General features: G+C 33.7%; 1 protein-coding gene and 1 pseudogene across 1 annotated transcript; one reads left to right on the forward strand and one right to left on the reverse strand.

Moving 5' to 3' along the window:
- The first annotated feature begins 1,134 nt into the window (after positions 1–1,134).
- LOC120124355 lies at positions 1,135–7,282 on the forward strand (annotated as a pseudogene).
- A 545-nt stretch (positions 7,283–7,827) lies between these two features.
- On the reverse strand, positions 7,828–8,256 carry LOC120124438. The gene has a single exon (XM_039143117.1). The coding sequence runs from the start codon at positions 8,254–8,256 to the stop codon at positions 7,828–7,830; it is 429 nt and encodes a 142-aa protein (XP_038999048.1).
- Positions 8,257–16,516: the final 8,260 nt, after the last annotated feature.

Here is a 16,516-nt window from a genome sequence, read left to right on the forward strand (position 1 = left end):
ACAATACAAAGGCTAATAGGACGGAAGTTTTTCATATGAACCGGATTATCAATTTCTATGATAAGCACGATAACAATTTTGTTTACATCTTCAAAATTAAAAGCTTCATTAAGCAAACCTAAATAGAGAGATAAAACATCATCACGTAACAGTTTGGTAAATCATTAGTCACTGTCATTCACCGTCATTAATAACGACAATTAAAATCACCAAAAAGTACCAACGAATTGTTTGGACATGTTGAATCTTGATATAAGATATAACATAATTACTTGAACTTAGACCTGAAACGAGAATATCACAATAGGATGTATTTATGTGTAAATTTTAAAATACATAATAAAATAATAAATTATTTTTGGGGTAAAATACATAAATAGTCTCTCGATTATAAGATATTAATTTATTGAGCCCTTTGACTATTAAAATTATAAAATAATCCTTCGACTATAGATAATTATTTTTGTTGAGTACCCCAACTATTAAAAGTTACAAAATGGTCACCTGATTATTCATATGTTCTAATCTCATCATTTTTTGTTAAATATTAATGATTATCTAAGTTTGACGTTAACCTGCTGACTGAAATATGATAAAATTATATTTTAATGATGTCTATTGACACTGTCATTTTTTTCAACCATTAGCTCGACAACTTAATATTTCAAGCACTGAATTGATAACATAATATAAACGATGAGTCGATTTATAAAGTACAATTCAAATGAATCTATGATTAGATTTTTCTTATCTCAATTAACAGGTTAACGTCCATCTTAGATGACTATCATTTTTTATTAAAAAATGACAAGTTTAGAATATATGAATTCTGAGGTGATCATTTTGTAACTTTTTATAGTCAGAGGACTCAACAAAATAGCATCCTACAATTAGAAGATTAATTTGTAACTTTTAATAATTTAAGACTAAAAAAGCAATACCTATAGTTAGGGGCTATGTGTACTTTATCCTTTTAAAAAAAACCCTAAATTTTAGCAATAAATACTATTTGACATGTGACAATTGATGGTAAGAGCACTAAAATAACCCAAAGTTCTCATTGTACAAGATCAGAACCTGCATACCCTTTAAAAGAAAGAAGGTCGAGGATACTTACTCAGAGCAAGCGAAGAAATGGACGATTCATCATCACAATCATTCTTGGAGAAGCACTGGGAAGCTTACAAAGAATTCTGGGCCGAAATATTTTCATTCACCGATGCCTATTTAAGATTCATCAGCGGGGAACAGTTTCTCCGTCCTTGGTTTGAATCAAATATTAAGGATTTCATCGCTCTGACACTCTTCATGGCCCCGCCGTTAGTAATCTCCCCCTTTAATTTCTAGGTGTTTTTCGATATTGGGTTTCCTTGATCTAGTACAAATTTTAGCAAATTTAACCATTTCTACCTATGCCCTTTGCTTTTTCTTGTTTCCTTACTGATTTTGGTTTTGAAAACTGAATCTTGCCATATGGGTAGTTTTATACGTTAGAATTATTCGATGTGTTTTTACCGAATTTGTAAGCTACAATGTAGGTTTATGGGTTTGTTCAAAGGTTAAATAGTATATCCATATGGGTAGTGTTGCGGAAGACGGCTATCGGATAAAGCAAAATCGCAACTGATAATTTGAGAAAATAAAAATGAAGATAAAGAATACACAAAATTTACGTGGAAAACCCCTAAATAATATAAGGTAAAAACAACGGGCAAAGGTAGAAGAATTTTACTATGAGAAAATAGGAATTACAACTTCTCTCGATCTAACAAGAAGAAAACAATGACAATTCTGTCTTGATAAAAAGGAAAAAACAACTATCAAGAAAACTCTCTAAATTCTCTAGTATTGGGAGAAAGCTAGAATGATTTAGGATGGTTTTAAAGCTATATGAGCTAGGGTATTTATAGTTGAAGCTTAAGGACTAATCTTGTAAATACCCTAAAGTACAATGACTAAATTATGTAAATTTACCATCTATTTTTCAACAATTGTGGATGAATTTGTTTTTCTTTTCAAATCACCTTTCGGTGGATTTGTTTTTCCACCTTTTCGGTGGATTTGTTTTTCCACCTTTTCGGTGGATAGTCAACAATCTCCCACTTGAAGATTTGATTAGAACAATCATATCTTCACACCATTCTTTCTACCTTGTACCATCATGTTGCTTACGTCTCTGACAGGCCACAAGAGGATCGAAACCAATAAAATTTATCAGCATTAATCGCCTTCGTCATGAAATCTGTTATGTTGTCTTTGGTATGGATCTTATGCACATCTACCATCCCTTCTTCCACCTTTTCACGAATAAAATGGAACTGTATGTGCTTTGTCCTTGAATGAAATGTTGGATTCCTTGTTAGATGCAAGGCGCTTTGACTGTCACAAAACAGAGAGACATACTCTTGATTGTGCCCAAGCTCCTCCAATAGCATCTTCAACCAAATTGTTTTTTACTGGCTTGTGTAACTGCTACATATTCTGCCTCTGTTGTGGATGTAGCCACAACTAACTGCAATTTTGAAACCCAGCTTACAGCTTCACCAGTAACTTTGAACACATATCTTGTTGTAGATTTGTTTTTATCCAAATCTCCTACTTAGTCAGAATCGACATACCTATTGATAAGTAAGTTTGATCATCCGTAACATAATGCAACATTTGAGTTCCCTTTGATGTATCTCAAGATCCTCTTTATTGTATTCCAATGCTCTTTGCCTGCATTTTCCATGTACCGACTAACCATTCCCACTGCTTGTGCAATGTCTGTTCTTGTGCATATCATAGCGAACATTAAACTTCCCACTGTCGATGCATACGGTACTCAAGAAATCTCCATCCTCTCTTCTTCACTGCTAGGACTCGTACTGGAGGATAATTTGAAGTTAATAGGAAGAATGGTAGAAATTGGCTTACAATCTTGCATGTTGAATTGTGACAAGATCTTCTTCAAATAATTCTTTTATGAAAGTCAAATCTTCTTATTAATTCTGTCTTTGTGAATTTGCATCCCTAGAATCTTGTTTGTTGATCCCAAGTTCTTCATTTCAAATTATCTAACCAGATGTGCCTTCAATTCTTCAATATGATCTTTGTTGGGTCCTACAACCAACATGTCATCCACATACAACAGTAATATAACAAAATCGTTATCACCAAACCTCTTGAAATAAGCACAAGGGTCTGCAATAAGTCTGTTGTATCCAAGGTACGTAATGAAGGAATCAAATATCTTATACCCACACCTCGGCGCCTGCTTTAGACTGTACAAAGATTTGTTAAACCTACAAACCAAGTTCTTCTTTTCTTTTTCTTCAAAACCTTCAGGCTGGAGCATATAAATTTCTTCTTCAAGATTTTCATGAAGAAAAGTTGTTTTAACATCTAGCTGCTATAGATGTAAGTTCAATGTAGCACACATTGTCAAAATTACTCGAATTGTTGTTAGTCGAGCCACGGGAGAAAAGATTTCATTGAAATCAATACTTTCTTTTTTAGCATATCCTTTGACCACCAGTCTTGCACGATACCTATCCACTTGATCGTCACCATTTCGCTTGATTTTGAAGACCCATTTGTTACCAATTGGCTTCCTTCCTTGTAGTAGCGGAACAATATCCCATGTATTATTTTTATGAAGGGCTTTAATTTATTCTTGCATCGCCATCATCCATAGTGAAGCATCTGAGCTGTTTATTGCCTCCTGGTATGTTGATGGCTCACCGTCCTCTGTTAAAAGACAATATGCAATTTTCCTTCTATAACATAATCTGAGTGCCAATTGGGATGTCTTCTCACACAATCTGATTGACGAGTTGTTGGAGCTTCAGAACTCTCTGATTCTTGTTCATCATGTATTGGTTCTGCTTTAGAAGAATTTCCTTGTTCAAACTCTTTTTCCACATGTATCTGTGTATTCTCTGACTTTTCAGCGCTATCATCGTCGTCTTTTCTTTATAAATTATCTTCTACAAAGATAACATCCCTACTGATGATCACTTTGTGGGCAGTGGGATCCCACAAGCGATACCCCTTTACTCCATCAGTATACCCCAAGAATTTGCATTTCCTGTATTTTGGATCCAGCTTTGAAATTTCTTGGGAGTTGTACATCATGTACACAATACTTCCAAATACATGGAGGTTTGAATAATCACCTGGTTTGCCAGTCTACATCTCCATTGGTGTCTTCAGCTTTATTGCAGTTGATAGAGCTCGATTCACCAAATAACAGGCGGTATTGACTACTTCTGCCCAAAATGATTTTTCTAGGCCTTCAGCCCTCAACATTGCTCTTGTTCTTTCTAACAAGGTTCTGTTCATCCGCTCTGCCACTCCATTTGTTGAGGAGTGTTCGCTACTGTGAATTGTCTTTTGATGCCTTCTTTCCTGCAAAAGTCATCAAATTCTTCACTTGTGTATTCTCCTCCATTATCTGTTTTGAAACACTTGATCTTATTTCCAAAATCAAGTTCCACCCGCGCTTTGAAGTTTTTGAAAGTGGAAAACACATCTGACTTCTTCTTAATAGGGTACACCCAACATCTCATGTAGTAGTCATCAATAAATGAGACAAAGTATTTTGCTCCACCTAGGGATGTAACTGGTGCTTGTCATACGTCAAAATGAACCAATTCTAGAACACTTTTGCCTCTAAAATTTGACGTGTTGAATTTCAATCTTGTTGCATTACTATCCAACAATCTGTAGGAAAATAAAATTTTCTTCAGGCCTTTCACGTGCCGCACATCTCGAACAACTTTGATTGTTCCATCATACATCTTCAATTTGATGGTTCTCACGCCAATGATCTCTAAGGCATGATCATTACAACTATACACAGATCCTCCTAATACATGTTCATAATGATGAATCCATTCTCTTCTTGAGGTCATGTGATATGTTACTCCCGTATCAATGAGCCATATATCTGCAAATTTCTTTCTACATTCCACGGTGGTTGACGCTTAACAGCATAGAGCATCTCCATTATTTGAAGTGTTTGTGGTATTACTTTGTGGATTGGAGTTTTTATTTAGACTCCAACAAACCTTCTTCAAGTGACATTTCTTTCCACAGTTGTAGCACTTTAAATTCTTCTTGCTCCTTGACTTCGATCTACCATGTTTGTGACTGCTGCTTTGGCCACATTCTGTTAATCTCCCTCTCATCGTTGTCAATGCTTCTGCTTGTTGCAGATTTACTTATATGTCTTCCTTGTTCTTGCGACAATTTTCTTCTTGTAGAACATCAACTGCAACGTCATCGAAGACTATACGGGTGACATTATTGTTTTTCAAGTTGATGATCAGTTGATTATACGAATCAGGTAAACTTTGAAGTAGAAGTTCAGCACGTTCTTGTTCTCCTATTGTACATCTTAAGGATGTAAGCTGGAAAAAAAATGTGTTCAGTGTATTCAAGTGCTCTGTCACTGAAGTAGATTCTGACATACGGAGAGTGTACAATTTTCTCTTAAGGAAAATTTTATTGAACGATGTGGCCTCTTACAGTTTGGTGAGATGATCCCATATCTCCTTAGTTGTCTTGTTCTTCTCGATGCTTGACAATACTTCATCTGTTAATGCTAGATGAAAATTTGTCATAGCATTCCCGTCCATTTCGATCTATTTGTTGTCATTTGTGAAATCTACCGGCCTTTCACTGATAGCTGCTAGACAACCTTCTTTCCTCATGATGGCCTTCATCTTCAATTTCCACAATGAGAAATTTCTCCTATTTAACTTTTCAATATCAAATTTCGTTGACATAGCTTTTATTACTGATAGCTCCCACTATTTCACTATCGTGAATAGTTCTCTTAAACCTTCAAAGAAAGGGTAATACCTTCTTACATTCTTATGTTGGAGGATTCACCTTTTGGTGGCAACCACAAAGACAACAAGTAGATATTACACACTCTAATATGGCTCGGATACCAATTGTTGCGGAAGACGGCTATCGGATAGAGCAAAATCGCAACTAATAATTTGAGAAAATAAAAATGAAGATAAAGAAGACACAAAAATTACGTGGAAACCCCCTAAATAATATAGGGTAAAAACCACGGGAAAAAGTAGAAGAATTTTACTAAGAGAAAATAGGAATTACAACTTCTCTCGATCTAACAAGGAGAAAACAATGACAATTTTGTCTTGGTAAAAAAGAGAAAACAACTCTCAAGAAAACTCTCTAAATTCTCCAGTATTGGGAGAAAGCTAAAATGATTTGGGATGGTTTTGAAGCTAAATGAGTTAGAGTATTTATAGTTGAAGCTTAATGACTAATCTTATAAATACCTTAAAGTACAATGACTAAATTGTGTAAATTTACCATCCATTTTTCAACAATTGTGGGTGAATTTTTTTTTCTTTTCAAATCACCTTTCGGTGGATTTATTTTTTCACCTTTTCGGTGGATAGTCAACAGGTAGAAATATTATGCAGATAGAGTTGTTGTCATTTTGTTGTAGTAGGAGCAATACTATACCATATTTTTCGCCTCAAATTGCTTGAATTTTTATTGTTTCCTTTATCCTCCACAGTTGAAAACTGCTAGGGAATCAGCAAACATTGCGTTAGCAGGCGGTGCCATCGGAGCGATATCTGCAGTCTTGCCCGGAAATACTCAAGGAGTTTACATGGTACTCTAATCCTTATTCTCTATGGTCATATTATTAAGCTATGAAACAATGAAGATCAAAATTCCAATTCCCTTGAGAATTATATCGTGTGGGAGAGTGTTTGTTTTGTGGGTTGCATTATTAAGCTGATATTATATATGTATCTATATTGAATTCGTGTTTGACATGAAAATAGGCTGTCGAAGTTTATGATGCAATGTTAAGTGCATAAACCGTCTCACTATTCTGAACGTTTCATCTTTCTTGCAATCCTTTATCAAACTGATTATGATCCAAGTGGAAGTTATCTTAAAGAATCTCACCCCTAATTTTTTCGCAAGTGCCGGACTGTCTTTCGCAGCGTGGGCTATCTTTGGTTGGACATTCGAGCAGGGAATCGCTGATCACTGGTATCAACTCTACAGGTTGGACACGATGAGTGCACAAGTCAAATTTATGGACTGGTGGGAAGAGAAATGCCAGAGGCGGTCTTGAACTCGGCATCGGCATTGGAAGTAGGCACCAAGACTTTGATCCCATTTGCTTAATAATGGCGTTATGCTGAAAATGTAATGCTTGATTTTGATGCTATGTAATGTTGTCAGAGACTTGGCACTTGTGTTTCAAGGATTTCCACTCAATTTTTTTCTCCTCTGAGAAGCGAATTGGCATGTCATAATAAGTTGCTAATCTCCTTTTTTGAAGAAGTTATTAATGAACATGCAAATCCATTTTCCTCCATTTTCCCACCAACCAAACACAACAACAAAACAAAGAAACACTGGAGATGAATTTGCATTACACAGGCAAAGGGAAGAAAGTACCTGAAGATGAGCCCGGCGGTGACATAGATTTTATACCCTCGTCGATTATTTCTCCGATCATTTTGTTCTGTCATGCTGCATATTCAGTTATTGAGTACGCAATAATACAGTCATGATTTCATCGTTAAGCATCGATAAATATGAATTCTAAAACATAATAACAATTGATGAACTACGAAATATTATATGAATAAGGAAAATTGATGGAAAAAGTTGAATGCGATTTCAAACAGGGAGTACGATCGATCCTTTCTCGCTTATTTTTGTTTGAATCTCATTTTGAAAGTGAAAACGCCTACTCGAAGTTTCTCAAGAAAAGTGAGAGAAAACGAATTTGAATTTCTGAACCGGAACAGAAGGGATCCGTTTTCTTATTGGATTTTAATTCCTTGCTAACGTCAAGTCGTAAGTGTACGACCATATGTCCGAATGTTCCCTCCAGAACCCGGTTCCGGGGAATCGGGCCGCCAACTTCTCCTCCGTATCAGATTCATCGGTTCCCATGGACCCGTTATCCTCATTATCACCAATTTGTTTCCCATTCACCATCCGGTCCAGCTCGGGGTCCTCCATGGGCGGCGTAGGATGCGAGATTTGGTTCCTATGGTTTCGTCTCTTCCTTGCGTAAGCCTTCTTGCAAAGTCCGGTCGGAACCTTGTATAGTCCCAGAAAAAGCATCTCCGTCATGGTAAGCGGGACGCAGCAAGCCACCGCCGTGCACTCCGCCGCGGATCCACCGACAATTCCCCCGTAGTTCTTCCCTTTCCTCGCCGTCTTCGGCGGTGAACGTGACAATTGCTTAAGAGTCATGTTTAACGGATGACGTGTTTATTATCTCTCCCCCTTCTTCCAGGAAAGAAACTAAAGAGAACGAAGACGGTGGTTTTGAAACGAAGAATGTATATGGGGAAATGAGATGCTGAATTCATTTCGAACAAGTTTATTTTAAAAGACGATAACATGAGAAAGTGAAAGGGAAATCCGGAGAATCGAGGAAGACAAAATTGGAAGAAGAAAAAATGTGCGGGAAATATCCAGCCAATAAATAAAAGAGAATTCTTTTGACGAAGCGGCTGATTTTCCGGGAAAATAGAAAGAACATTTAACGGTGAAATTTGATTCTTTTAGTTTTTTCAATTTAGTTTGATTTAGAATACTAACATTTAAAAAATACAGTAAGTATTTAAAATTTTTAGGAAAAATTAATATGATTTAAAAGAACTATAATGAACACGAGTCTAAGTTTGGAGTCAAACATGAGAATCCTAGAATTTTTTAGGAGTTTATTATACAAATTCTCCAATTCTATTAAAATAAAATTTAAGAAAAATATGGAAGTGGGAATGTTGTGAATGCTTAGCCCAAATATATCTTTTAATAAGGCTCAATTAACTGCTCAACCCAAAATCATATGAGTCCAACAAGCTAACAACCTACGTTCAGTTGCACCAAAGACCATGCTCAGTTTCAGACATGACCATCTGAGCCCAACTCTATCCTGAATCAAGACTCGGTAAAATTGGCCCAATAGACTAGGCGGATGAAAAAATTAGCCCATTAGGTCATTTTTAAAATTAATTTAGGATTCACGGCAAATGTTACAGTGCAGGGCAAACTTGTCATGCCCACATGATGAGTTTGTCTAAATAATATTTTTTATTCAAACTCGTCACATCGAGGTGACGAGTTCCAATAAAATATAATTTTTTATTAGATTTTATAGCGTCACAGTGACAAATTATAATAAAAATATATATTTTATTGAAACTCGTCACCTCAACGTGAATTCCAAGTCACTATAGCAAATATCGTAGTTTTCAAAATAAAAATTTGGTATTATATAGGGCTAAATAATTAGACCACATATAGTATTGGGCCAAAATTACCATCAAGACTCGGATGTCGATCTACCTAAACATGATAAATTAACAAAAATATTGACGACAAATACAATAACTTCTAGAATATTTTATCAAATTTTATATATATATATATATATATATATATATCTTTTATAGTTTAAATTTTTATATTCCCTTTTTAATGAATTATATTCTTTTTTAATAATAGAAATAATATTTACTTTTATATTAATTTTCATGATAAAAACGTTTATCAATAAACCATTTTTTACACCACAGATTTTTAATATATTAAAATATTAGTACACACTAGTCCCATTATTTTTGTTCCATGTTGATCAAATACATAGTTTTAGAAAATAAATTTTATTACATGTCAAGTTATATAAAATAAGGAAAATGAAAAATTATCTTCAAAATGTAATTGATAAATTTGATATATTTATTTTAATAGATATAAAAAATGAAACATATAAGAGTAAAAATAAATAAATATAATTTTTAGAAATTTCACCTCACTTTCTTATTCACTTATTCATGTTATCACGTATTAATTTTCTTGATTTTATATAATTTAATTAGTAAATATTTAAATTAAGATATTACAAAATAAAATATTAGAAGGAAAAAAATTTCATCTCATCGAAAAATAATTATAATATTAAATTCTGAACTTTTTTATTTTCTCAAACAAAAGCTTTAAATTTATAATTAAAAAAACATATATTTAAAATTTATAATTTGAAATCTAAATGTTGATATGAGTTTTCAAATTTATTAAGGAGGCGTTTTGAGGAAATAATTTATCAATAAATTTCCCAAAATAGATATTTTAGAGGTTGAATTCTTAATATGAATTAGTAACGTAGTTGATGATAAAGATGATTTTTTTCAAATTTAAATCACGATTTAAGTTTCCAAATTTGTTTAGACAATAAATTTGGATTTTTTTCCTCAAATGCCACCTAATATCCAAAAAAATATGGATATATATCATAAATAATCAATATTAATCATTTTTGTGAATTTCGTCTCACTTTCTTTATTTACTTGTTTTTCTTGGTTTTAATAATTTAGTTAACAAATATTTAAGATAAAATATTATAAAATTAAATATAAAAACATTTCGTGGAAATCTAAATTATAATATTAAATTTCAAACCTTTTCTATTTTTCTTACGGAAAATTTAAATTAATAATTTAGAAAACCATAAATCTAAAATTTACGATTAAAATCTAAGTCTTGATTTGAGTTTCTAAATAGAAATTGATCCAATAAATTTACCAAAAAAATATTGACAGATACGGTAAAATAATTAATACCGACTGTTTCTATAAAAATCGAATCACTCTCCTCATTTACAAACCAACTATAAATTTGATGGTCATCTCTTAGAAATTTGCACACATTCAAAGAAATAGAAATACACAAAATCAAGCAAAAAAGATGAACAAGTTCATTGTCCTTCCCATTCTCTGCAGTCTTCTATTGGTAGCTTTATTTTCTCCTTCCGAAGGTATTTCGTTTTTAACCCACAATTATTCATTCATAAGTTAAGATCTAATGTTTTATTGTGATATTTAATTTGTGATATTGCTGGTGAAAATAGGAGAGGAGATCAAGTTTTGCCCAACCACAATGACATTATCAGGGCCGTGCGGCCCCAATCCCAAATTTGATTGTTTTTTAGCCATTAATGGGAAGTATGGAGCAAGGGCAATGACGCAGAAGTGTTCTTGTGAAGCATTACCCACTAATCAACATATCTGTCAATGTTATATTGTTTGCCAATGATTCTAATGTTTTATCTTTTGATCACATGTAGTCGCCTCACCCACTTTTCCATTGTCTCAATAAAATAATTGCTTCGATTCAGAAAGCTTCTTATTTGGTGCGATTATCCTTCACCAATTATCATTATTTATAATAAAATTATTTATGTTGTTGTTTTTGAGATTAGGGGTTCGGCCACTATGTATGTTGAGGTATAATCATTCGTTGTCAGAGTTTTTTTTAGGTAAATTATACCAACGAACAACCAACTATAGCCCATTTTTATTTTGGATACCAATTTTGAATTTTTGTCAATCATATCACCCAACTATTTAAATGCATTTACTAGCCGTTAACAGTTAATGAAAGTGTTGATGTGGTATTTAATAAAATTGGTATAATTACACATTTAATCCTCATTACTTACACATTCTATGAAATTAGTCATAATTTAAAATTAATTAAATAAATTTAATCCTCCAATTATACAAAAGGTTTATTATACAAATTAGTATTTGAATTTGATATTTTTTTTTCAAAATGATACATGAACTTTTTTTTTATCTCGAATTAATATTTGAATACAATTTTGCTCAAATTGACATATGATTTGACTTTGCATCTCCAAGGGCGGCTCAAAGATTTAAGGGCTTTGTGCAAATTATTGAAATGAGGCCTCAATTTATAATTGTATAATAAGTATTAGATTAATTGTATAATAAATACAAATAAATATGCCATTTGCATACGTTATAGGATAAGGATAATATTTTAGAGGTAGACTGCTTAATATAAATTAATAACGTACTTGATAAACATGAAAGTTAAAGTTTTTTTGAAATCCAAATAAATATTGATAAATATGGTAAAATATCCATATATACGATAAAATAAGTAATGTTAATCATTTTTCCGAATTTCACCTCACTTTCCTTATTTAATTATTCATGTTATGCGTGCATTAGTTTTTATTTTTAATAATTTAGTTAATAAATATTTAACTTCAAATATTATCAAATTACATATAAGAAGGAAAAAATTATTTCGGAAAATCTTAATTATAATGTTGAATTTCAAAGTTTTTATTTTCTCTAACAGAGATTTTAAACTCATAATTTGAAAAACCATAAATTTAAAATTTTAATATCTAAATTTTGATTTGAGTTTCCAAATAAGCAGCGTCTCAGAAAACAATTGGTCCAATAAATTTCTCAAATACATATACTGTAAAGTAATTAATACTGTTTGTTTATGAAAATTTCACGTTACTATCCTCATTTGTAAATCAACTATAAATTTGATAATTTCTCTTAGAAATTTGCACACATTAAAAGAAATAGAAATACACAAAATCAATATAAAAAAATGAAGAAGTCCATGGCCCTTTCCATTCTGTGCGGTCTTTTATTGCTAGCTTTATTTTTTTCCTTCTAAAGGTATTTCATTTTTAATCTACAATTATTCGTGCATAAATTAAGATCTCATATTTTATTATATTATTAAAAATGATATATAATATGTGTTTGATATATTATTTTTTTTCTATTGCGTACAGGTAAGCAAGGCGTCTACTTCTTCCTTACAGGTATCCGTAGTAATAGCTTCAAGGGGTTTGGAAAGACATGCAATCTCCGAGGAAGAGTCCACGCGTGTTTTGCAAGTCCATCCGCAATCTTATTACCCTTATGGTTCGGTCATCTTCTTTATCTTTACCTGCCAATTCCTGCTCAGGTACACTTTTATATGTTGAATAATAGTAAAGTTCCTTTCCTTACTCCTGCCAAGATTTTGCAGTTGGATTGCTTCCTGACTATCGGTTTCCACTTGTATATGTTTATATGTTTAGCTCCCAATCTTTCGTAGATCTCCCAAAGTTTCGCTTCAAGCGTTGTGCACATTCCTCTTCTTTTTCTTTTTTGCAAAACCTAGTATCCACCTTCCTTTATGATCCCTAATAGCTCCTCCGCGGTTGTTAGGGGTGATCAAAATCGGGTAAATGTGTTTTCAGGTACCCGAAGTATTGAGTATCCGAGCTGTTCGGGTACTACAAACCAGTCCATGACTTGGCCCGTAATATTAGGGTACCCACATAATCAGGGTACCCACTGATTCGTGTAATAGGGTATCCGATTCTCTTCTTTTTTTTAAATTCTGCACTAATTTTTTTTTACATTTTGCACTAAATTTTCCAAAAAACTATGCACTTCACTTCAAAAAAAAAAAAACTATGCACTAAAAAATTAAAATTCAAATAAATTTAGACACTCAAAAATCGAATTACATAATTCAACATAAAAAGTAAAAAACTAAGCTGAAAAGGTACTAGAAATAGAATTAAATAAGCAATCCAGACGATGAGTAATTTACATAATGATTTGTTAAATAAGCAAAAAGGTAATCAAAAATAAAAATGTAACAAATCAAACATGCAAAATTATAAAGGTAAAAAACAATTGACTTAAAAAGAACCTCTTAAACTAGATTGTTAAATATTTCTTAAACTAGCAAAAGGGTACCGGGTACCGGTCAATGGGTACCCGGTAAAGTCATATTTTGTGACTCGGGTCCGACCTGGAAAACAGAAAAAATTAGTGTACCCTACTCGAAAATTTGAGTATTTTCAACATAATTACCAGGTAATTTTCAATATGGTAGGTAGATTGATAGATCAGGTCATCCGGGTTGGAAATTTCTGAACATCCCTAGCGGTTCCCAATTTTTGGTTTTATTATCTTGATCAATTGATCTGGCCAAAGTCCCAATAGTGTTCCTCTTGTTGATTTCTTTGGTCATTCTTGTTGCTCTCTCATACTCCCCCCTTCAATCTCCTCTTATTCGAAAAATGGTTTTGTTTCTTCTCTCCCATAGGCTCCACAGTATAACCCCAAAAAAGATGGGCAAATCCCTAGCGTCATTTGTAAAATTATCGCGATTCAGAAGATTGTTGTCTAACCAGAGTGTCGGGTATCACAGTTAAGGAATCTCCCCATTTTTCTGGGGTGAATGATTTGTTTCCAAATATCAATCCCTCTCGGGTACCGGCGCAGTACATAATCGATGTCTTCATTGGGGTTTCCACACGTTTGGCCCAAAGCTTCCATTACTTGCCATATGTCTACGAACCCTTTCTGCGTTGGTGAGTAATTTCCCTTTGCACACTAGTCATAGAAAGTTTTAACCCTAGGTAAGTGTCGCGACATCTCGAAAAATAATTTTAAGGGATTCATTTCGATTAAAATTGGATTTTTCATTTTAAAAAATATATATGGTTTAAGAGAGTCACCATCAATCTTTTTCTTTTTTTAAGGTGTGATTGGATCACCCAAATTAATAAAATTTAATTTTAAAAATTATTAAAATAATGTTTCGGTCTACTTTTCTAGAAAAACAAGTTTAAGAGTCGATTACGTGCGAGGAAGGGTTAGCACCCCACATCACCTGGAAATCGATACTCAGTCGATTAATTATTGTCTTTACAATGGAATTTATGATTTCAAATTTTAATTTATTTAATGATCATTTTTAGTTAAATAAATAAAATGTTATTTAATTGATTAAAAGTTTAGAGAGAAAAGTTCACAATTTGTGCATTTAACTTGAGAAAGTTAATCACCTAACATAAGGTAGAGTGGCATCCCTCTCATTTTCAACAAAAGTGGTGAATTGCCAATATTTATTCTAAAATTTTTATGCTAAATTTTAACATTTCACCATTTCAAACCAAAGGGAAACACCACCACCTAATATAAGGTAGAGTGACTATTTTCCCTTATTTGGAAGAAAATATGAAATATCTTAATCAAACTGTCGAGACGTTTCTCTACCCGGGGACGGAGTTTGGTTGCTGCTTTGGCTTGCTTGCTCTCTTTTGTTTCCTTCCTCTGTCTCTGTGTTTGTTTGTTGCTTGCAGGATCAGGGCTATTTATAACCCTCGTCGAACCACCCTTCGGACTGGTTAAAGAGGAGTACCCCTATGAGTCACCAAGGCTATGGTGGTGACTCACCTAGGGGTGGTGAGTTGTACGGTTCTCATGTTACTTCTGGAATCTTCCATCAGAGACGGCGGCGGCGTGGCAGCGTTGGATTGGAACAGTTGGAGACGGCGGCCGGAATAGGCCCTAGGGTTATGATACCCTAGGGTTTCTTCTAGATGAGTTATGGATCGTTGATCTGTATCTGGATTGGACGGTTAGGAATTGCTGGTGGCCGAAGGAAAGTGCTGGAAACCCTAGCTGTTGATTTTGGGCTCCTTGGGCCTGCTGGGATTGTTGGGCCTGGATGGTTCTGGGTTTGAACCGGTTGTAATTTGTCTTTGGACCTTTCTTTGTAATTAGGCCTTCTGGTCTTGTACATAATAATAATATTAATATTAATAATATTATTAATATTATATATAATATATAATATATATAAACGTTACTCGGACGAAAATGACTGACGACAGCTGCCCCTCTTTGTGTATTTTTGTGTTAACAAGAATAAAGCAAAGATAAAAAGACAAGTTTTCGTCGAGAGAACTTTATGCTTTGCTGGGAAATTCGTTCCACTACTCTTTCGTGGAGATCGAATTTTGATATGCTTTTTTGCTTCACTACTCTTTTGTGAAGGCTGAGGATGACTTGCAAATGATTTGCTTCACTACTCTTCTGTGAAGGCTGAATTTGCATTACTCCTCTACTCTTCTGTGAAGTTTGAATTTAAATGAAAAAAATATGTTTCACTACTCTTCCGTGAAGACTAGATTCGAGGTTGAAATACTTCACTACTCTTTCGTGAATGTTGAATTGACTTGAGAAGAACCATCTTGCTCGAGAGATGGAAAGGTGACCAAAAGGATTTACAAATTACCCGAAGGTTTTACAAATAACACATAACCCGTAGGCTTTACAAATGACCCAGAGGCTTTACAAATGACCCGGAGGCTTTACAAATAACCCAAAGGCTTTACAAATGACCCAAAGGCTTTACAAATGACCCAAAGGCTTTACAAATGACTCGGAGGCTTTACAAATAACCTGGAGGCTTTACAAATTATCTAGAGGCTTTACAAATGACCCAGAGGCTTTACAAATAACCCGGAGGCTTTATAAATAACCCGGAGGCTTTACAAATGACCCGGAGGCTTTAATTTTCTAGAACATTAAATGAGAAACTTTGAAAATCACTTTCTCATTTTCATGTGAAAACATCCTACCCTGAGGTTTTACAGATGACTCGGAGGATTTAAACATCATGCTCGAATGACTTACAGATGACCCGAAGGATTGACAAATTCGTGGGAAATAATTTACTGGGTAAGAGCCCTTGTGTTCAGGAAGTTCTTGTACTAGATTTCCATAATCATCTACCATCTTCATCAATGTGTGGTTCTTGGTTCTAGTGGATTTTAATTCAGCATCAATCTCAAATTGGCTGAACTGATGCGAAGCTTTTA

Source organism: Hibiscus syriacus, unplaced genomic scaffold (assembly GCF_006381635.1).
Source record: "Hibiscus syriacus cultivar Baekdansim isolate YM2019G1 unplaced genomic scaffold, ASM638163v2 tig00110418_pilon, whole genome shotgun sequence".
Lineage (NCBI taxonomy): Eukaryota > Viridiplantae > Streptophyta > Magnoliopsida > Malvales > Malvaceae > Hibiscus > Hibiscus syriacus.